Source organism: Lemur catta, chromosome 3 (genome assembly GCF_020740605.2).
Source record: "Lemur catta isolate mLemCat1 chromosome 3, mLemCat1.pri, whole genome shotgun sequence".
Lineage (NCBI taxonomy): Eukaryota > Metazoa > Chordata > Mammalia > Primates > Lemuridae > Lemur > Lemur catta.
In genome coordinates, this window is record NC_059130.1 from 25559855 (window position 1) to 25583462 (window position 23608).

General features: G+C 40.6%; 1 protein-coding gene across 9 annotated transcripts in view; it reads left to right on the top strand.

Annotated features, from left to right (window-relative positions):
* The first annotated feature begins 2387 nt into the window (after positions 1-2387).
* PIP5K1A (phosphatidylinositol-4-phosphate 5-kinase type 1 alpha) overlaps positions 2388-23608 on the top strand; it is a 37847-nt gene continuing 16626 nt past the window's right edge. For 3 of the 9 annotated variants that reach the window (XM_045545045.1, XM_045545049.1, XM_045545050.1), the window contains exons 1-4: positions 2406-2909; positions 19999-20033; positions 20125-20154; positions 21875-21955. In XM_045545045.1, the coding sequence (XP_045401001.1) occupies positions 2828-2909; positions 19999-20033; positions 20125-20154; positions 21875-21955 (228 nt within the window). In that variant the 5' untranslated portion in view covers positions 2406-2827. Of the gene's footprint in view, positions 2910-18431; positions 18457-19998; positions 20034-20124; positions 20155-21874; positions 21956-23608 lie in introns of those variants that run through there. The other 6 variants (XM_045545046.1, XM_045545052.1, XM_045545053.1 and 3 more) reach the window with 6 other exon arrangements.

Genomic DNA, 23608 nt, shown 5'->3' on the forward strand with positions numbered 1-23608 from the left:
GTGAGCCACCGCGCCTGGCCTATTTCCAATTTTTGAATCAGAAACAGCTTTACCTCTGAACCAGCTGACTTCTTTTAAAAAATTTTTAAACTAAATAAATTTATTTTGTTTTATTATTTTTATTATTTAGAGGCAGAGTCTTGCTCTGTTGCCCAGACTGGAGTTCAGTGGCATAATCATAACTCACTGTAGCCTTGAATTCTGGAGCTCAAGCGATCCTCCCACCTCAGCCTCCCAGTAGCTAGGTCTATAGGCATGCGCCACCACATCCAGCTAATTAAAAAAAATTTTTTTTGTATAGACAGAGTCTTGCTATGTTGCCCAGTCTAGAGTGCAGTGCTTATTCACAGGTGTCATCCCATTACTGATCAGCAGGAAGAGCTTTGACCTGCTTTGTTTCCGACCTGGGCCAGTTCATCCTTCCTTCAGCAACCTGTTGGTCCACCACCACCACCAACCACCACCACCAGCATCCCTCAAAGGAGATCACTACATTGATGCCAAACTTAGTGTAGACACCTACTGGGCACTGCAGCCCACAACTCCTGGGCTCAAGCAATCCTCTCACCTCAGACTAATTGCTTGGATTACAGGCACAAAACACAGCACCCAGCAACACAAGCTGATTTTCTAAACTAACTCAGGAAATGGTAGCAACGCAATGCCTTTTCTGGAAACAAGGATAATTTATTCAACAAATATTTATTTTTTGAATACCTATGAGTCAAATCTGGTGCTGAACAGTGTGCCCCACACTAATTCCTATCCTCTTTAGTTGACTAGGGGGTACAGGTACAGGCAATCATAAAATACTTCAACACTACACAATTTCACTGCAGAGGAATTACAAATGGCAATCTAATCATTTGAAGTTTGTCTACCTTCAGTGTCCAAAGAAGGATGAATAATCCAGCAGGTGGCAGCAGGGAAACAATTATTTCAGATCTTGATGAGGGAGGGGTAGAAGGCTGAGGTAAATGTGTGGGGACAGTCTATGGATGTTTGGGTCCTATGTTCCCTTACGAGGACCGAGAAGATATTCGGAAAGAGGATAACCACGACATTTTGGAGGTTGCAAAGCCTAGGATTTTTTCTATTCCTCTTTATTTATTCATTCCACAAATTGGGCCCCTACTATGTATAAAGTCATGGGAGGAGCTAGCGATAACAAGAGTGAACTAACACAGTCCTTGCACTCCAGAAGCTTATAGTCTGTTCAGAGACAGGTCTTCAGATCTCCACTAGGATTCACGACCTACAGGGTACTTTATTAAAACCCAGGAGAATTAGAGTGAAGACTAGAATGGTAGAAATTTCTCTGTGCATCTCCATATCTCCATGCCCCTTGGAGCACAGATAATTGACAGTAGAAGGGCTTGGATGGCGGGAAGGTTGTGATATGGTCTCATGGCCTTCCGTGGTCCTTTTTATTTTTTTGACAGAATCTCACTCTGTTCCCCTGGCCAGAGTCCAGCAGTGCAGCAGCGACATCGTAGCTCACAGCAACCTCAAACTCCTGGACTGAAGCGATCCTCCTACCTCAGCCTCCCGAATAGCTGGGACTAGCTGGGACTACAGGCAAAGCGCCACTACGCCTGGCTAATTTTTCTATTTTTTTTTTTTCATAGATAGGGTCTCACTCATGCTTAGGCTGGTCTTTTTATTATTATTATTATTTCAGCGCACTGTGGGGGTACAAAAGCTTAGGTTACGTATATTGCCCTTGCCCCGCCCGCTTAGGCTGGTCTCGAACTCCTGGCCTCAAGCAATCCTCAGGCCTGGGCCTCCCAAACTGCTAGGATTACAGGCGTGAGCCACAGCCCCCTGCCCATGGTCCTTTTTGATAGGTCTTCATTTATGCATTTATCAAATATTTGCTGAACTCCGTCATTGTGCCCAGCATTGTGCTTAAGGCAAACAAAACATAGATCTGTTTCGAATGTCTTTAAGAGGAAGGTAACATATGCACTCATGTTAAATTAATAGTAAACATGGCAGTAAAATCGGAAAAGGGCTAGAAGGAGTTTTTGGTGGCATATGATGTTGTGTGATATTCGACAGCTTAACGTCTCTGACTTGACTCCAGTCCTTTAGTCCGAAGTTCTTTCCTGGGCTGTGAATTTGAGAGGACCGGCCCGGCCAACACTTACGCCAAGTTCAGAGCTCTCAAAAATCCTTCCAAAGAGCCAAATCGAAGTTTACCTACCGAGCCACCGTAGGGGCTGTCAGGGGATTGGGGCGCGCACATCTTCAACCTGAGGATTAGGGCTTGAAGGACCCGTCTCACGTGACCATCAGCGGCCTCCGGATTGGCTTTGCTTCTCTCCCTCCCCATCGGAGGGGTGGAAACCCTGAGAAGAAGGTCGGGCGCACGCGCAGTGTCTGGATTTCCTTGGCCACCGGGAGTTGAGCGGAGGGGTAGGGCGATAAACAGGCTGTGGCTAGACTGGAGGGGGAGGGGGTGGTTGCTACTCCGGTGCTTCTCATGCCTCGTTTTTCCTTTCGGTGTGGTTTGGTCCGGACGCAGGGTCCTAGCAGCCGGCTTGAGCTTACTCCTTTGCGAAAAGGGAAAGAAGCTACTGCGGAAAGCGGTTAAAGTTGCGAAGTGGGAGTGAGACGGGAGTTTTCCCCCATGCCGGGCGAATGGTGCGGCCCTGAGCTGGTCTAGGAGCCGGCTGGACGTGTCTGAGGGAGGCCCCTGAGGGGGCGACGCGGTGGCCCGCAGAAAGCCGGTTCTGTGAAAAGACGTGGGGAAGGTTCGATTCCGAGAAGAGGAAGAGCCGCATTGAAAGGGAGCCAGGCCTCTGAGGGGGAGGGGGCTGCCAAGATGGCGTCGGCCTCCCCTGCGCCGTCGGCGGTCGGGTTTTCGTCTTCTGATCCCGGGGTCCCTTCCTGTGCCTCGACTTCAGGTATGCCGGGCAGAGCGTGGGCAAAGGGCTGGTGAGGAATGTGTGATGGGAGGAAGAGCGAGATCTGTGAGGGCACTTGTAGCTGGGAATGTCCTAGGGTTTGCCGGTAAGGAGGACAGAGGGCGGGCTTTCAAATGGCAGAGATTTCTGAACTGGCAGGCGGAGTCTGAGGAAAGGATGAGTTTAACTGAGAAAAGAGAAGATGTCGAAAACGGTGGCTATCTTTGAGGAGACGTGGTTGTGGCCCTTGAGGAGGAGGGATGGAGATTGAAGGTGGGGTAGGAAGGAAACAGAAGAGAAACGGAAGGCAGTAGAGAAACTAAATGGAGGCCTGGTAAGTAGAGAGGAACTACTTGGTGTGAGAGGCAGGTAGAATCCAAGTTGATTGTGGGTTAATTGGATTAAAATGTTGATGAGAAGCTATTGGACTTAAAAGGTATTGAAGAGTTACGGGATGCCTTCGGTCCTGGGGAGTTAGGGAGTCGTGAATTTTGTTGGGTAGTGGGAGTTGTTAAATCTGTCGTTTTCCTTAGAGACTCCCCCTAATACGTCATTTCTTCTCACTTTGCACCCCACACCCCAGACGCGCGTGCACTGACACACACACATACTTTCTCAAACTAACTCCTTTGGTGACTGCCATCTCTGGACTACCCAAATCTGGGAAGGAATGGGAAGTTTTGAAGAGATCCTCCTGAAGAATGTGGGAAATGAGGCTCCAAAGACTCTAAAAACAGGCCAGTCGTGGTGGCTCACGCCTGTAATCCCAGCGCTTTGGGGAGGCCGAGGCGCGAGGATCGTTGAGGCCAGGAGTTCCAGACCAGCTGAGCAACATAGGGAGACCCTGTCTCTACAAAAAACAACAAACTTAGCCAGACGTGGTGGCGCGCCTGTAGTGCCAACTACTTTGGAGGCTGAAATGGGGGGATTGCTTGATTCCAGGAGTTCCAGGTTACAGTGAGCTGTGCTGGCCTTACTGTAGTCCAGCGTGGGCAACAGAGCAAGACCCTGCCTCTAGGGAAAGGGAAAAAAAAAAAAGACAAGACCCTAAAATCAGATGGGAAGAAGATGGAATGGAGTCTTGAATTGCTGTAGAGACTGAGGAAAGTGATATTGGGAATTAGGCCTGAGTAAAAGAAAGATATGTGGGGCTAGCTGTAAGTGCTGTAGGGGAATATTGTATAGTAAAAGATGGACTGGAAGAATGCTTAGGCTGTGTCAGGAGATTGTAACTTGGAGAAGGAAACCAGGTAATAGAGCTCAAAGTAGTTAAAAACTAATGCAGATTGAGGGAGGGAGGGCTGAGGAAGCCCACAAGAAAAGAAACAGATTGTGTGTAGGAGGGAAAATGTGTGTATGTTGGGAGGGGAGCGGGTGAGTCAGAAACTGTTCTAGAGCTTCCATCAGAAATTTCTGGTGTCCTACAGTAACTGTTGCCTCTACACTGTGAATAGGAGAGGCTGCCAGATGTTGGATGCTTTACTTGAGATTTTGACATTTCCTTAGGCCTCGGATTGCATCCTTACCATTTTGAATTGGCTAAATAGAGGATTCCACCTTTTACATTCCATCTCAGGGAATACCTAGTCACTAGTATCTTCTTCATAAGCTGCAGTTTTGTTTATGTACATCTATTTTTAGTTTCTTGAGAGGTGAATTTTGCCTTTTCTAAAAAGCATTATAGTGTCAGAGCAATTCATGCTGCATTCTAAGCGTGAAAAAGGATAAAGTAGAAGTTACAAGTTTTTTAATATAGTAGCTCTTTAATTTGAAACCTGCTCCTCCTCCCCGACCCAAAAAGGAAGAATGGTTGTGTGTGTGGTCCTTAAGCAGGCTTCTGAAGTCAGGTATTTGCTCTGTTGAATGAAGCCAGGTTAATCTTAAAAGTGATGTGTTTATATTCCAAAGTCTGATTCAGCCACTATCTCATAGAATTACCTGCCAGGTATAGTGGTTTAGGAGTAACAAGGAAATATTTCTTTGTTACTTATTGATACATCTTCCTTTTCTGTCCCTACTCATATTTCAGATGGTCCTAATATCTTTTTTAGATGTTACTATTTGATATTTTTGTAGGTTTTTTTTGTTTTTGTCAGATCCTCGGGCTAGCAGTTAATACAGATTGTATAAATGTTTTTGTTTTCACCAGAAAGTCAAATATTAGGCTTCAGTGGACTTTACAGTTCCTTGACCCTATGTTTGTATGTGAAGTCAAGGTGTAAAAATCTCTTAAGTTAAAAATAAATGGCCTTGGATTCCTTTTTTTTTTTTCCTTTTAACTTTTGTTTCTCACTCCCTTGTTCTCTGCTTCTTTGGCAAATATTGAAATAGTTGGATTAAGACAAACTGTTCATAAATATACCTAAAAACATTATGGAATTATTGTGAGCAGGTACCAAAGTGTAGACTTTTTTGTATGTATCTGCATATTCATTTAGGCTTTGGGCTTAGTGAGTTTAGTAGAATTTTTTCTTTCAAGGATATATTTTTGAAGAGTATAAGATGTTTGATTCTGATGCAAAAAAGGCTGTTAAGAAAGGGTTTTATCTGTGATTGGTGGAGAGTCTTCTCTGTCTGGATGATACCAGGAGAATTAGAAAGTTGACAGGAATAAGTGATGGTTTATGATTTCTTAAATTCTTAAAGGCGTTCTAAGGCTGGCCTTGTAGAAATTCAAGGTGTATGTGTGTTTCAACCATCCTAAAACCAATTTATTGTTCTTTGATGTTTAGCTCAACTCCACTTAAGTTTTGGTGAAACCCTGAAATTCTAAAGACAGGGTTCTCTGGCAATGTCAAAAGATATAAAATAAGAATGTCATAGTTCAGGGACAGATGGACTGACATAGTTTTAGATTAGCCACTCATTACCTTTGGGGGCTCAATCTTTTGGCATTCAAATTGAGAAGGAGAGTTATTTAGAAGAGTTGTTCCCTGCTGATATTAAATCCCTGTCTAGATTGTTTTACCATTAAGCCAGAGCCAGTCTTTTATACTACTGACAAGTGAAATACAGAGGCTAAAGCAAACCATAAGCTCTAAGAGATGTTTAACATCTTTTCCCACTGGAGTAATTACCATGTTTGGATTTGGGGGAGGCAATTATAAGTGAATATCAGCTTACAGCAGCCATCATCATGTGCTTGTTCTTACACTTTAATTGTTAATAAAAGATGATGCAGTTTGCTGTCTATTCTCAGCTGTTTGGTGTATAAAGGAAGTTTATTTGTTCCCTTCCATTCTCCCCCATCATTATTTGGACAGTGGCACCACTTAATAATGAAATCAGCCCTGATGAGATTCTGTTGACATTGCAACCATCTGTCACCAGTGAGTAGAGAGCCTGTTTCCCTATCTCTAGTTTAACTTCCTTTAGTCCATCAAGACCTTGAAATTCAGCTGTTTAGTGACCCTTTTACCACCATGAAGAGAGTAAAGAGTTTCTGTTTTGGAGACTTGAAGTTAGTGGAGAGCTTAGAAAGGAAAGTTAAGATGCTAAGGTGTTCACTGCTCTCCTGGAATAAGAGCTGTGCTATAAAATCACGTGTGACTACCCCAAGGAAAGAAGCCCTTGGAACTATAGATGATCATGAACTGTAGCTTCTGCTTCAGACCAGAACATTTTTGAAATTGTCACCCCTCACCTATATGACTTTATCAGGAACACAAATGATTTGGAGGTAACTTTACAAGCTCCTTAACCTGACTCCCCCCTCCCCAAGGGCTGAGGGAAACCCCAGAGGATGCAGGATTGAAGCATTTTTGCTTGGGACCTTTATAGTAGGGCCCCTCTCATTCCATGATTCTGGTGGCTTTGTTCTTCCCATCAGAGCCCCACCAGTACAATGATAGGGGTTCCTGTTGATGATTTTTTGGTTTGTGTTCTTTATATACAGCGTAAGTCATTTATTTGTAGGCTCTGTGCTCTTTTCCAGTTCTTCCACTCTAGTGAAAGTAAAGTAATTTAGACCACTTTACTTGAGTGAGAAGCTGAAATTTGGAAATGTAAAGATAGAACACAATGTAATGTAGTCAGAATATCACCAGATACCATTTTGGTTGATATTTTATAAGTAGAGAGAGAGTTTTCTGCTTGCTTGCTCTCTCACAGGGGGTTTTTGACCCACCCCCACCCTCCTTTTCTTTTGTTTCCATGGTAGATTCTGCTGGAAAACTGACATCAGAATGTCATTGTTTCTGATTAACCATTTATTTCTGCTATGGCTGTTCAAGCCCAATGTCAAGTATAATGCCTTATAGGTTATCTGGTATCTGATATTATTCATTGGTAATGTGTACTTGCAAGTTAGCTTTGAGTATCAAAGCAGTATTTTGCTTCTTAATGTCAGTGGGCTCTTCCGGGTTGGTAAAAACTCTTCTGATTAATACCTTTTCTTAAGTATGTGCTAACAGCTGTTAAGTGTTTTATTAGCCTGTTTTTGTTTGATAATATAATAGAAACTATAGCCTATGAAGTGGACAACAGAGATAACACAAGGCCAGCAGCAGAACTGGGGAGAGGGAAGGTGGTTATTTTATTCTTCAAGCTGGACATTTTCTCTCCTAGAATTTTGAAGTATTTTTAATTGACATAAAGTATGCAACAAGAAGATCAATGTTGTCAGTTTCTTTTTCTCTCTTCCTTTTACTGGGTAAAAGTGTACTTCAGGAAATATGCTGTTTCCTGATAGCCAGGTCTAGGGAATCTCTGTTTTTTATATGTTCCAAACCCAGTCCATCACTGATTCTCAAAGACAGAATGTTTGGACTAATGGTGTTTCCTAGAGGAAACCCCTTCCTAGCCCATTTCCCCTATCGTACCTCACTTCTCCACCCTTTCCCATCAAAAGAAAGTTAATTTCCACATGTGTTCATCCTGTTTTGTTCATATGTCCTATGAGCTTTTATTCTTTTACTGTTTTCTGTTTGAAGTGAACTTTTTTCCCTCAGTCCCTCCATCTTGTTAAACTCTGTCTCCAGTCATTTTTCTTTCACCTCCAGTGAAATTCCAATCTGTTTATTTGTAATGGCTGTATTTAATATGTATTAATTTATAAACATCTGATTCGGAAACTCTCTCTGTTGTTGGGATCTGAGGAAGACTTAGGCAAAAAAGAGAGGAGGGCAGGTCCCTTCTAGGGAACACAATATATCTTATTATTTTCCTTGTGTATTTAACTAAGCAATATGGAATTAACCCAGAATAATCACTATCCCAAAGAATTAGTGATGTTGGTGGGGACTGGTGAGCAAGGGAAGTTGAGGGGAGAGAATGGGAAAATGGGAAGAGGTTTTTTTCCCCCCCCTTTTTAGGATGTTTAAGAGATAATTAGCTAGAGTATGTTAGCTTTTCTTTGCACAATGTAGTTAAACAAATACAGTAAACTTCAAGCTCTCATTGACAAGAACCTGTATAAAAAGGACCTGATGGCAGGGAAGTAATTTGGCTTTATTTCCTTTGGTGTGGGGGTTAAGTATATAAGGCAAATAATAATTGCCTTTAAGTGCATTCTTGGGGGAATTAATGCTCATTATGATATCATTAAATATCATTAGGCTTTCTCTGCTGAAACATGAACATTCTAACCCACCAGAATTCATTGCTTTTTCAAGATAGATAGAGCCAGATTTGGAAATAGAATTGAGAGGTGGCAATCTGCCCCAAATCTCAAATGCCTCTTGGCCATGGGTGGCTAGCTATTCAAGAGACCTAGGTCTTTTAAGGAAGGACTTGAATTTTCTTCCTAATTTCAAGCAAAGTTTTGGTGCCAAGGGATACATATTTTAGGCCTGAGAACCATGAAACTTGCTCTTATAGAACTAGAAGCAAAAGTTCCCTAGAGGGAAATGTGGAGGTATTTTAATTTAACCCCCCCATTTTCCAAATTAGGAAGCTGAGGTTCAGAGAGATTGTTACTAGTGGCGAAGATGTATACATAAATGATATATATTATTAAGATGAATCTTAGTAATAATAAATTTGTGGCTCATTCCTTGCTATACTACTTTTAGTTAGCTATAGCTGAGGTGATCCCAGGAATGGTAGACCAAAGTGCTTTTCAGCTTCTGTTTCTAGGAACATCCTTGCCTTTCTGACTTTTTCCTAGAAGATCCTTTAGGAAAAATTGACAACCGCTAGGAAACAAAATTTAACTTTTTCTCTGAACTGTGGCTTGGTTTTCCTAATTGGCTTGGTTCAGTTATTATTGAAAGTGTAGTGATGGCACAATTTTTTTTTTTTTTTTTAACACTGCTGCTTAGAGCTATGTCTCAGCAATACTTCTCAGAAGACAGGCTGACATTTCAGAGTATTTTCATTTGGAGAACATATTGTGCCTCCCACCTGCAGGAGTATAGTTAGAATGGCTTTCAGTATTCCAAGTTCACTAGGACGAGAGAGATTGCTTCAGATATTCCAGTAAACAACTGGGTTGATATTATTTTTGTTTTGTTTTGTTGTAGGGGGTTTTACTTTTGCTTTTTTCTCCTCCTTTAAAATCTCTTGCTGTCAGTCTCACCAACCAAGAGTCCACTAAGAGTTAGCATTTTGCTTCCCAAAAGCCTGCTTATCTTTTTGTCAAATTCCTGACCTCAAGCCATCCTCTCGCCTCTGCCTCCCAGAGCACTAGGATTACAGGCATGAGCCACCACACCCAGCCTGCTTATCTCTTTGTGCTCTATGTAGGAATTATTGGTATATTTATGCAGTAGTGTTGGTAGGTAATTGAATTGGGTTTCTGAAATTGCTTCTCTATGACCTATTCAGGCAAAACTCCAGTTGTCTGAGGAATGCACATCCAGCCAGCCTCTAGCATCCCAAATTATATGTGTACTTTAAACATTGAAGTCAGTCACACGCTGCCTCTTAGTTTCTCATCTGGTAGGTGATGTCATCTTGTCTCCGACGGAAATGCTTCTGCTCTGAAAGCTCTGGGAGAGGCTCTGCTATTAAGGCCAACTCAGTTTTGTTCCACACGCTGGGGAGGAAAACAACTTGTTCACAGCTATTCATTGTCTGAAATATGTTTGTTAAATTATTTATTTTAATGCCAGCCCATTCCCTTCTCTGAAGTTTACCTTTTTCACACTTCTCAGAATTATATTAATGGTTTTTCTTTTCCTTCCATTTTCTCCTTCCTCCCAATAGTGAATCTTAGTCTCCAGTGGCTTCAGTAGTAGCAAGTAAATTTATGGAGAATAACAGTGGTATTTTGCCAAGTGGCTAGAAACCAGCTTTTCCAGTACTTAATTCACCACAGACACAATTTAGGTGGGGCCAAGGACCAAAATGGAATGCTTCCTTAAGACTAGTACAAAGTTACTCAGAAAAAATTTCTTTTTTTTTTTTTTCCTTTACCCCCCCACGACAGACACGTACTCAGAAAAAATTTCTGTGACACAATGTGATGATTCAACTTTGTATGATAGCAAGAATTGACTGGGTTGTTACCACTTTGGCATTTGACTTGACTGGTTATGGTGTTCTGAAATTATCTTAGTAATATTAGTGATTTCCTGGTTTATTTTCATAATTTACAGGCTAGATCTTTTTTTTTTTTTTCCTTTCGCCAACAGCATTTCCAGAAGCAGATAGGCTAGATCTTTAAGATTTTTCAAGTCTTGGTATCCAGGAGATATGCTGAAACTGGATATCCTTGTTTTATAGAAGACCATTAGTATTCTGAGGGATATAGTTCCCTTTTTTAGAGAGAACCTTTTATCATATGTGCTGATATAGGTTTGTTTCAGGTTATATAGGCATCTCAAAGTAACATGTATTTGAGAAAGGGACTGCAAGAGTATGAGAATCATACTTATTTTTAGCTTGGGATTGTCAGCAGCATTCTAGGCATTTTCACATTTTTTCCTTCTAGCTTATCTTTGCAACAGCATAATATGATTATAATGAGCTTAAGTTAATGTGGGTATAGGGAGTGATGGTGGTTTTTATGTGTGGGACTGTTAAGTGGTGGTTTACTGGGAAAAATGGGTTATAAAGCAAAGAAAATGACAGTAAGTCTATCCCTGTTTATCCCTTTTTAATTATTAAATTATATATGCATTAAAATAGTTATAAAAAGTTTATATAGTGAAGGAAAAATAGAAATGTTACAAAATTAACCTAATCTCGCTATCCAGAGGTTCTTATATTTTAATGTTTTGGCATACAGTCTAATGAACTTTTTTTATGTGTATAAGTACATATAAATTTATTGATAAAGATATCATACTATGTAATTTTCTTAAGCCACTGGGTTTGTGGTACATACTATGTAATTTTTGACCTTTTTCCACTCAGCACTTTATTGTGACATCCTATCCAAAAATGTATATACAAATAATGGTTATATAGTATTCCATTTTATGATTGTACAGTGATTTATACCACCAGTCCCCTCTTACTCGTTTAGATTCTTTCCAATAACAGTATTTATGCAATTATAGTTATATATGTAGTGCTACAATGTATATACATCTTTGTCCACTTGACTAATTATTTCCTTAGGATAAATTACTACTTTGGGATCAAATTTTAGATATTTTTTATTTTATACTTTTAGAGACGTGTCTCATTCTGTCACCCAGGGTGGAGTGCAGTGATGCTAATGTAGCTCACTGCAGCTTTGAACTTCTGGCCTCAAGTGATCCTTCCACCTCAACCTCCTAAAGCACTAGAATTATAGGTGTGAGTCACTGTGCCTGGCCTACATATTTATTTTTTAATTTTTAATTTTTTCTTTTTTTTTTGAAGCAGAATCTTGCTCTGTGACCCAGGCTAGAGTACAATGTGTCATCGTAGCTCACTGCAACCTCAAATTTCTGGGCTAAAGCAATCTTCTTACCTCAGCTTCCTAAGTAGCTGGGACTACAGGCACGAGCCATCAGGCCCAGCTAATTTTTCTATTTTTAGTAGAAACAGGGTCTCCTCTTGCTCAGGTAGGTCTTGAACTCCTGAGCTCAAGCAATCCTCCTGCCTTGGCCTCCCAGAGTGCTAGGATTACAGTCATAAGCCACCACGCCCAGCCCTACATATTTATTTTTAAAGCTTTTTGCTAGATAGTGCCAAATTGCCCTCAAGGTGTAGAAAACCACTGAACAAAATGCATATGCAGAAGCTTGCTTGCAGAGGAACCTTGTAAGTGAAAAATTCTGGCAATCTGAATTCACTCCAGAGTGAAATGATTTAGGGGTACAAGTTTTGTGACCACTCCTGGAATTTTTGTGCCACAGCTTCTCCTTCTGTCATTTTTTGGACGTTTATCTCACATTTCACGGTATGATGCTAGGGATTGGACCAGGTCCAGTTCATAATTTTAAACTTTAGAGTTTTTATTAAAAATATGCTTATTCTGCCGTAAGCCAGTAGAACCCCAGAAGTAAGTAATAACTTACTGTAAGTAAATAACTTTCTGTTTTTCCTCATTAGGTTTCAACTTTCTGTGCTGTGGGGTCAACCATAAGAGAGGTAGATTTGATGTGTATCTGTGCTGAAGAAGCATGAGCTCCTCACAGTAACTAGCAGCCAGCTCCTCTTCCCCATAACAATTGTGTCTTTTTGTAGTGGTAGTGCATGGTCTTCTTCTGAGAAGGCTGTGGACATCCTGCAAGCATTATTTGACTATAGTTCCCATATCCCTCTACCTTGTTTGGAAAAGATGTTATCTTAACATACAGTTCTCCAGTATAATATGAATATTGACTACCTTTTGTCTCCCTCAAAATTTTCCTATAACTTCATTTCCTTTTGTTTCCGTAAACTAGTCTCTCAATCTTTTCCTTTTTTCTTTCTATTGTACCTCTCATTTCCCCTGACCCTTCCCATCTTGTAGATGGGGTTTCATAATTCACAATGATGATGATAATTGCTAGTATTTATAGAGCATTTACTGTAAATTAAGTCTGTACATGACTTATTTAATTCTTAGCCCCATGAGGTATGTGTTATTATTTCTACATTTTATAGGTAAGGATAACCAAGGCTTAGAGAAGTTTTAACCAAACTGTCCAAGGTTACCTAGTTAGTATATATTGGATCTAGTATTCAAACGTAGCAAACCTAGGTGTTCTGATTTCAGAGCCCACATTCCTGCTCACTGTGCTGTTATTGCTCCCCTCACTAATTTGAAAGCCTGTGTCTGAACTAACTTGACTTTAAACCAGATTAAATATTTGTTGTTGAATGCGTACTGTCTGAACCTTCAAGGAGTCCTTGGTGAAGGAGAGAATAGTACAGAGGAAACCTCTTTCTCACCTTGGCCTTCCTAAAAAAGCAAAAAAGATTCTGAGCTTCTCAGTGCATAGTATGTGGAGTAATTGATCATTCTTTCAGAAACTATTTTAAAAGTCAATGTGGACTTTTGCCAAGGATTAACTAATTCTGTGGTCAATTCTAAGATCTCTAAAACAAAACAAACTTTTGGGTTTGCTTATGGGAAGTATTCTTTTTGTCCATTCCAAATTCAGCATTCACAAGCCTTATGCTTTTGATCAGAGCAAGTCATGGTCCTACATAACACCCCCCAAAAACTAATAGTCTGGCTGGGCCCGGTGGCTCACGCCTGTAATCCTAGCACTCTGGTAGGCCGAGGCGGGCGGATTGTTTGAGCTCAGGAGTTCGAGACCAGCCTGCGCAAGATCGAGACTCCGTCTCTACTAAAAAAATAGAAAGAAATTACCTGGACAACTAAAAATACGTAGAAAAAATGAGCTGGGCATGGTGGCGCATGCCTGTAGTCCCAGCTACTTAGGAGGCTGAGGCAGGAGGATTGCTTGAGCCTCAGGCGTTTGAAGTTGCTGTGAGCTAAGCTGATGCCACGGCACTCTAGCCCAGGCAACAAAGTGAGACTCTGTCTCAACAACAACAAAAAAAACTAATAGTCTGAGATGAATGGAGCTTTTTTTCCCCCCTGTTTAAATTAATGCTTATTACAAAGACAAAAAGATACTTTCTACTACTAGTAAAGACTATAATATCTATAAAATCCAAACTACTCCTTCAGATATCACGTTTGAAGGACAGTTTGTGCTCCTAGAATACTGGCATTGCCTGAGTTAGAACAAAGATAATCTCAGTAAAAGAAATGAAAAGTTGGCCGGGCGTGGTGGCTCAGGCCTATAATCCTAGCACTCTGGGAGGCTGAGGTGGGAGGATTGCTTGAGCTCAGAAGTTCAGACCAGTCTGAACAAGAGCGAGACCCCATCTATCTCTACTAAAGATAGAAAAACTAGCTGGGCATGGTGGCGTGTACCTGTAATCCCAGCTACTTGGGAGGCTGAGACAGAAGGATCGCTTGAGCCCAAGAGTTTGAGGTTGTGGTGAGCTACAAAGGTGCCACTGCACTATAGCCCAGGCGACATAGCGAGACTCTGTCTCAAAAAAAAAAAAGGTACTGTCTTACTATCTTTGCCAGTGATACTGATAACTATTGCCAGAGAAGTAGAGTACTGTTACTTTCATGGAGAGGAATTGAAGGAGGACTATACATTTAATCCTTTATCAGTGAAAAAGACAAGGATACTTCAAGGGAAGAACTATGTGTTCATATTGTCCATTAGTAAATCTAAGATTTATTTGATTTGTTAGAGCATTCTAGTTCCCTTGGTGCTTCCTTGTCCTAGCAATACTGGCCAGGAAATGAAAAACAAAAGAAGATTTAGAAGAAAGAGAGTTGAACTGGGGATAGGAATATGGGTTCCAGTTCTGACTCTGTCACTGCCTTTGCTTTGTGATTTTGAGTAAATCCCCTAACCTCTGTTCCTCTTTGCTCTTATTTATAAAAAAGAGGATTAGACTAAAAGTCTCAAAGGCCCTTTCTGAATTGTGAATCAATAATATAAATGGGTATTGATTTTTAGCTTGAAAATTGGCAGTAGCTTCATTTGTGCCTCAAGGAGCTAAGTTCTCAACTCGGTCTGTTTAAAAATCAACTTTCATTAACAGCTATAGAGTTAAGCTAGACTGAGCATGCCCTGGCCAGAATTTTAAAATTATTTCCCAAAGTGAGTACACCCTTGCTCTTGGAGGTCTTTTGCATTCTTCTTACTGCAGAGGAACTGGGGCTCTAAATTACCATGGTTGGCTCTGTATCATCTATTGACCCATTCAAAAACAAATTATTTTGAAACTTTTTTTCAATGCAGACTATTTGTTGTGGCTTTATTTTTTGCTTCTAATAAAGCAACATTAGCTAGTTTTTTAGAATGCTTTTTGGCCTAGGGCCTGTTAATATAGTTGGAATCTCACAGTCATGGAAGAAACAAACTCTATGGACATAAATTGGGAAGTTAGTGTAATACAAAAATAATTTCATTGTTAGAACTTTATCCTTGTGGCGGCTTACTTTTGCCTGAGAATATCTTTCAAAAAGAAGCCAGCTCAGATGAAGAAGCTTGCTTTATTTTTTTCTGTGATATTTTTTCCTTAACTTTTTTTTCTTTTTTTTGAGACAGAGTCTTACTCTGTTGCCCAGGCTAGAGTGCCGTGGCGTCAGCCCTGCTCACAGCAACCTCAAACTCCTGGGCTCAAGCAATCCTCCTGCCTCAGCCTCCCGAGTAGCTGGGACTACAGGCATGCGCTAATTTTTTCTATGTATTTTTAGTTGTCCAGCTAATTTCTTTCTATTTTTAGTAGAGACGGGGTCTCGCTCTTGCTCAGGCTGGTCTCGAACTCCTGAGCTCAGACGATCCTCCCGCCTCGGCCTCCCAGAGTGCTAGGATTACAGGCGTGAGACACCGCGCCTGGCCCGAAAAATTTTTTGAGTGATATTCTGATCTTAGGATGGGTGCAGTGGCTCACACCTGGAATCAATCCTAGCACTCTGGGAGGCCGAGGCGGGAGGATCACTTGAGGTCAGGAGTTTGAGACCAGCCTGAGCAAGAGCGAGACCCCATCGCTACTAAAAACAGAAAAAATTAGCCAGGCATGGTGGCACACACCTGTAGTCCTAGCTACTTGGGAGGCTGAGGCAGGAGGATCGCTTGAGCCTAGGAGTTTGAGGTTGCTGTGATCTAGGCTGGATGCCATGGCAGGCACTCTAGCCGGGCAACAGAGGGAGACTGTGTCTCAAAAAAAAAATTTCTGATCTTATTTATAGGGTGGTTTTCTTGTGTTTTTTTCTTTCATTTGTCTTCCTCCTCCTCCTCTCCCTCTTCTTCTCATTCCCACTTCTTTTCCTCCTCCTCCTTCTCCTCCTACTTCTCTCTTGATAGAAGAGAAGGCTTGGTTATGAGGTGAACAAGTGCAGTGCTGGTGACTCTGCAGTTTCAAGGACTTCCTTAGTAAATGAGTTCTCACTGACAGAGCCTTGGGCCCAATGATCAAGCCTCAGCAGATGGTATTTGGTTCCTTGTACTGTCACTCTGCTCTTTACTGGGTTTCTGGACGAAGCTGAGTGTTTCACCAACAATGGTAAAATTCTCTAGGTATTCTTCTCTTCTCTTCCATTCTTTGGTAGGTTAGATATCTCATTTGTGCCATCCACTAGAGGCAAAACTTCAGGCAAAGAAGAAAGTAAGTCTTGTGTCCTGATTCTCTTCTTCCCTGTGTCACTTGGTCTGAATGTTATTACTTAGACCCCAGTATCTTTTTTTTTTCCTGCTTCAGCTGTCTGTGCTCTTGGAATTAATTTTGTACTTTCAGATAGCTAAGCAACTGGCTCCAAAATTCCACTGAGTGAAGTCCTTCCATCCTCATTCTAGGTTCTTTGTAAGAGTGTAGTAGCCCTAAAGCTACATGTTTGTGTGATAAAACTAGGAAAGGTAGCAAAGTAGAACTTTTTAGAGAGTAAGGAAGACTCAAACCCACTCTTCTCCTTGAAATCACTTATTTACTTTTTTCTTTAAACTTTGTCCAGTTACTTTTTGCATATATGGAGCTTATTTTCTAGTTGATTAACGGCCAGACTAGGACTGGATGCTGGCTCTTCTTGGTTCTGTCAATTCCCCTCCAAACCCTCTCCTCTGGCGTAAAAGAGGAGGGATTAGGCCAAGCACTGACCAAAGAGTCTAGAACCAGTGTTCGCTTCCTCAGCTGAAAGCATACAGATTTCCTCATTGAGAATCACTGATTGTATGGGTACAAATATGCACATGCATATGGGTATGTTAGGGGACAGGACAGCACAGCTGAGGGCTTTGGCAGGAGCCAAGTACTTTGAGATGCTAATTAGAATTTCATGAAGGTCTAGGTAATTGAACATTAAACCTTGCTGTGGGCCCAACTTTGCTATTGCATTAAAATAACATGTAACAACATATTTGTCTAGTTACTTTACGTTCTATAAAGTATTTTGATTTAGTTTATCTCATTTCATCTTTACGTAAGCCTTATATTATAGGTTCCTCTTCCTTTTAGTTAAATACAGGAAACAATTTGCCTGCTGTAACATGTGGACCAGGTCTTCTGATTTTTAAATAGCTCGGCATTTTGACTATCAGCCTAAAAGGTTGTAAGATGTAAAAGGTTTGACTTTTTGTTGGTGAACAACCTTAAGTTCTCCAGTAAGTTATCAGCAGTTCTAACCATAAATTTGAGTTGTCCTGGCTTATTGTTCCTTGAAAGCTTTAATTTAGGCTGTCAGTTGTAATTTATTAGTCATTCACCCCGCTGAAGTTGAACTGATTGAAGAGGAATCATCCTAGAAAAGGTATAAATTATTGGGCTCTGCTGGAGAGCAGCATCAGTGAAAATTGGTCTGTTTTTCCAATTTTCTAGGTTATTTTCTGCAGCATATCTTCCTAACAGCTATATGACATTGCTCATGCTTCCTTTTTTGAGAAGAGAAATGAAAACTGTCTTACCCATTTTTTGCTACCCTGCCTATGAGGAAGGAAATTTTGCTGCTCTGCTGACTGGTAACATAGACATGTAGTGCTTTCTACTGCTAAGAGCTATTACAGTCTATGAGCCCAGCTATTATATATTCTGAAATTCAGGGGGCCCTTGATCATTTTTGTTTTAATCATAATTAGAGCTTTACCTGATTATTCTTAATCCTGTGTGTCTCCATTGCTGCCTCACCATTAATCCATATATGTGGACTGGCATCTTCCTACTCAGATGTTAACGTATATTGTTGAAGATCCATTCCGTTCGGACTCTTTAATATTCTTTACCTAATCTTTATTCCTTTGAATTCTTTTTAACTAGGTCAAAGTCATATTTCAGTGGTCCTTGAAGATAAAAGCCAATCTTCTCCAATATGAGGGCAAGAAAGTCTGTCTTTCTGAGTTGATTATGTGATCATGTGTTTCTAGTGTGATCATGAGTGAGGGTTATGGGATTGCAAACCCTTAAGAGTTGATTTAACCTTTTAGAGTAGATTTTCTATAGATACGATAATTTAGTCACTTTCTAAACATACTTCATATTTATTCTTTTATTTATATTTATTTATTTATTTTGAGATAAGGTCTTCTTGCTCTGTTGCCTGGGCATGAGGGCAGTGGTATCATCATAGCTCACTGCAATCTCAAACTCCTGGACGCAAATGATCCTCCTGTTTCAGCCTCCTGAGTAGCTGGAACTATAGGCAGTGCACCACGTGCAGGTAATTTTTCTATTTTTTGTAGAGATGGGGTCTCACTGTGTTACTCAGGCTAGTCTTGAACTCCTGGCTTTAAGTGATCCTCCCACTGTGGCCTCCCAAAGTGCTAGGATTACAGGCATGAACCACCGCACCCAGCCTAAACATACTTATTCTTGAAGTCTTTCCTAAATTTAAGTGGATAAAAGTCATAAATAATACTTGTGAGATTTAGCCACAGACTTATTTTATACATCTGCACTGAATAAATATTTAATAAATAAACTTTAAATGCCAACAAATTCCTGTCAAGTTTACAGCAGAATTCAAGATGGGGTTGTAGGAATATAGAATCAGCTTCTTCCTGCATTGAATACTTCTTCATTATTTTTTGACAATGCATTTTCTTATCCTTAGCTCTTCATTTCCATAGACCAACTCTTTCTCCTGAAATAATTAATACAGGAGTAAAGTGCCATGGATATGCTCTAAAAGTTCTTACCCTTTTAGCTCTAAAAGAAAAAATTATCAGTCAAGCTCCAGTGTCTCCAGTGAGTCTTGAGTATCTCTCATGCCCTTTCTGTTTCTTTCTTTCTTTCTTTTTTTTTTTTTTGGAGATAAGAGTCTGGCTCTAACACCTCGGCTAGAGTGCAGTGGCATGATCATAGTTCACTGCAACCTCAAACTCCTGGGCTCAAGCGATCCTCTTGCTTCAACCTCCCTAGTAGCTGGGACTAGAGGTGTGCACCACCATGCCTGGCTACTTTTTTCTTTTTTTTAGTAGAGATGGGGTCTCACTCTTGCTCAGGCTGGTCTTAAATTCCTGAGCTCAGGGGATCCTCCTGCCTTGGCCTCTCAGAGTGCTAGGATTACAGTTGTGAGCCACTGTGCCTGCTCCCCCCTCCTCCCCCCCATCTGCCTTTCAACCATGGTATCAATGAGCCCCTCTGACTCTGATGGTTAATTGTATTAAGAGTAGTTATTGGCTGGGTGCGGTGGCTCATGCCTGTAATCCTAGCACTCTGGGAGGCTAAGGCAGGTGGATTGCTTGAGCTCAGGAGTTTAAGACCAGCTGGAGCAAGACCAAGACCCTGGCTCTATTAAAAATAGAAAAATTAATTATTCATGGTGGCACACGCCTGTAGTTGCAGCTACTCAGGAGGCTGAGGCAAGAGGATAATTTGAGCCCAGTAGTTTGAGGTTGCAGTGAACCATGATGACACCACTGTACTCTATCTGGGGCAACAGAGTGAGACTCTGTCTCAAAAAAAAAAAAAAAAAAGAATAGTTATATTTCCCAGAGAAAATATGAATACTTCAGTAAGTAGAGGGGCTAAAACAAGGATGGAATATACATAAGGCCTCTGTGAGTATGGAGGAGTTAGGAGGAAGGGACATTTAAAATCACTATCTGGTAAGGATCTGGTATCACAGAGGCAGGAATTTATGCTCATGTTTAGTTTGACTCATACCCTGATTTTTTTCATTGTGTTTTATAGAGATTGTGTGTGTGTGTATGTGTGTGTGTGTACATGCTTATGATTGTATTTTATTTATTTATTTTAGCAGCGTCTGGAATTAAGAGACCCACGGCATCTGAGGTGAGTTTCATATTGATACAATGGTTACTAAAACTTTAATCTGGGATAGAAGGATACCTATTTATGACATCTTTATTTTTTTCCTACTTAGGTCTTAGTATATGGACAAGATACCTCTTTGGTAGGCTAAAAATTATACAGCTCTACTTTTGTTGTAGTTTATTATGAATATTAACAATATCTCACATTTATTGAGCTTTTTTAATGTATCAAAGGCAATGTGTACCAAAGAGTAAATACTGTCCCTAAGTGCCCTTTATAGATAGATATTCCTATTTAATCCTGCTAACAACCCCAGTGAATTAAGTACTGTTGTTATCCATGTTTTACAGATGAAAAAAGTGAAGGTTATACAGTTAATAAGTGGGATTAATAAAGCTGGGATTAAAACTAGGCAGTCTGATACTAAAGCTCACTGTCTTTGATTTGCTGTTACTGCCTCCTAGTCGCCATGATTTCCGAAGTTTCTCTTTTGTGCTCAGAATATCTTCAGCTTGCTTACCTTTCTTCCTATGGAGTATTTCCTAATCTTTCTCACTTCTTAAATCTCTCCTGGGTTTTGTGGCAAGGGCCTCAGAATGCTGGTCCTTTTGGCCTGGAACTTCAGGCTATTCTTTCAGAACATCTTCCAAGATCTGTCAGGTGAGGTACTGAGGATTTTCTGATACTAAGGGCCTTGGCAAGAATAATAGAATTTGAATATCTGGTCTTAAGATTATGACATCTTATTTCTAATAGTATTTTTGCCTCCTGGCTTATTAACTTAATGAGTATGGACATTCATGAAGAGTACCTTCATGTCTGTTGTGCCGGCATCTTGGCTCTTGGGAATAGCCTTCTGGACTCTGCTTTACTGGTCTTACTCCTCTGTTATTTCAGGGGCTGTTGTGTGGGTTGAAAACAATTTTACGTCATGTTCTCAAAAATCTCTTCAAGAAACTGAGGTCCTTATCTCAGAGAAGCGATCTTATTGCCTCAGCCTTTTAATTCTTGGGATAAAGAATTAGTTGGATTTGCCCAGTGGCTAAATCATTTCTGCTAGTGAATTCAGTTTGAGCAAATAGCATTGAGGTTGGGTTGAGGATTAGAAGGATAGTAATTTGTGCAAGGAAGCTGGTAAAAGAACGCATCTGTGGAACTTCACTTCTAACCTGTCTTGCTTTTGTAAACTGAGGGGTTTATCCTTTTTTCTGTGGTTGCTATTCCCTACTTCCCCTGTTTCTACTTTTCTTTTTGTTTATTTGATATTTGAGACATGGGCTCTCTGTTACCCAGGCTAGAGTGCGGTGGCATCATCATAGCTCACTGTAGCCTCAGACTCCTGGGCTCAAGCAATCCTCCTGCCTCAGACTCTTGTGTAGCTGTGACTACAGGCATGCGCCACCACATCTGGCTAATTTTTTTATTTTTTGTAGAGACAGGGTCTCACTATTGCACAGGCCGGTGTCGAACTCCTGGGCTCAAGCAATCTTCCCACCTCTGCCTCTCAAAGTGCTAAGATTACAGACATGAGCCACCATGCTTAGCCTCTGCTTTTCTTTAATGTAGCATATCTTCCTAACAGCTAGATGGTAGTTATTTTTATTTTCTCTGTCATTTTTCTGAGGATCAAAGGTGAAATGTATGTCCCTTAGAGTCTTCTTCTGTGGTCTTTTAGGTAGTTAATTCATTGGGAAGCAATGTGTTTGCATGGGGTGGGTCTTCTGAAGATTTTATAAAACATTCTGGATCTAGAAAGGGTATATTGAGTGTTTTGGTTTATTTTGTTTTGTTATACCTTCATGGTAGCTGTTTGGTGTATTACATGGGAATCATACTAATCATTACTCTTCTTCTTCTAGGTGCCTTATACCTCTGGCATGCCCATCAAGAAAATAGGCCACCGGGGTGTTGATTCCTCAGGAGAGACAACATATAAAAAGGTGTGTCTGGATGGAAACTTGTCATTTTACTTCAGCAACCTCAGCACTGTCTCTTTGGTATTACTCTTCACAGCCTATCCTATTTTTTGATATTCTGAGTCTTTGCACATCGTACAACTTGGACTTTAGAATTTATTTCACAAAGGGTAAATTGTCTCCTGTTTGTATATTTATGTTTAAATGAGAATGTTTTTAATGAACAAATCCGGTCTTGTTTGCTATTTCACTGAGCTGAAGAAACTGGGTTTTCCTGTTAGGTATAAACTTGTAAATAGGCCCTGAAGGCCATTCTTACCTTGCCACAGGGAACCATGTATCTTGAAGTCTTTTCTGTCTTTCCTCCATTGCTGGATATACATGAATTGAAGGCCAGATTCCAGCCTGGTGATACAGGCAGCAGGTCAAATGTTTTTTTCTTTCTCTCTCTTCTCTTTTCCTTTCCCTTCCTTTCTTTTCTTTTTTTCTTTTTTTTTTTTAGCTTAAGATTGTCATTTCAACTGGTGAATAGTGCCTAGAACACCTGCTTTTTTGAGCTCTAGGTATCAAATGGACATGAAAGGTAGTAGTGATAGCCAAGAACAGGAAATTGAACTGGTGAAGGGGAAACAGAAAGGAAGCATCCTGGACCCTGGGGTGATCCCAGTTCTTCAGTTTGGACTAATATGGAGATGTTTAGGCTTCCCAAGGAACAATGTTCAACCTCCCATTTAGCATCTGTACTTTATCAGATATAGATCATAAAGATTTCTTGGAGTCCTGTTTCTGGCCCATGTAAATTTTGTGTCTGTTCTCTGACTTTATTTCATTGTCTCAAGTAGCAGAGATGGACTAACTCACATTCTCGAGGACCTGACTATCCCCAAAATGGGTTGTGAGGCCCACATCAATTCAAGAGACATTTATTGAGCTCTTTTTGTGTGTTGAACATTGAGATAAAAAGATGAGTTTATAGCCTCATTGGGGAGGCAAACACTTTAAATACTTATTATAATTTTTAATGCCCACTGAGGACTAAGTAGAAATATGAGTAATGTCTGGTGGAAGTTGGGGCTAAGGGAGATAATTTAGAGTAAAGTTGTCCAATAGAAGTTTCTACAGTGAAATATGCTATGTCTGTGCTATCCAATATGTTAGCCACTAGCCACATTTGAACTGTGGCTACTAAGATCAAGGAAGTGGTTTTTATTTCGTTTTAATTAACTTAAATTTAAATAGTCATGTGTGACTAGTGGCTACTGTATTGGGCAGCACAAATCTAGATGATGTAATATTTTCCTGTGGGATTAGAATCCTGGATTGTAAGAGTAGGGCTCTAGTATTTGTATTTTAACCATATTACGATAATTCTAAATTCTTTTTTCAGAAATAATTTGAATCTTTCATGCTTTCTTCTTCAATTAGCAGTTCTTTTTGCCACTGTATTGTCATTGAGACACTAGTCAGACCCTTCCTTAGAGCAGCGATCCCCAACCTTTTTGGCATAAGGGACAGGTTTCATGAAAGACAATTTCTCCATGGAAGTCAGGGGAGGGGTGGTGGTGCGTGTAGTGGAGCTCTGCAGCCTGGTCCCTGACAGGCCACAGACTGGTACCAGGTTGGGGACTGAAGCTTTTGTAGCCAGGTAGTCAAATCAGAATATTGTTTGATTTTAGT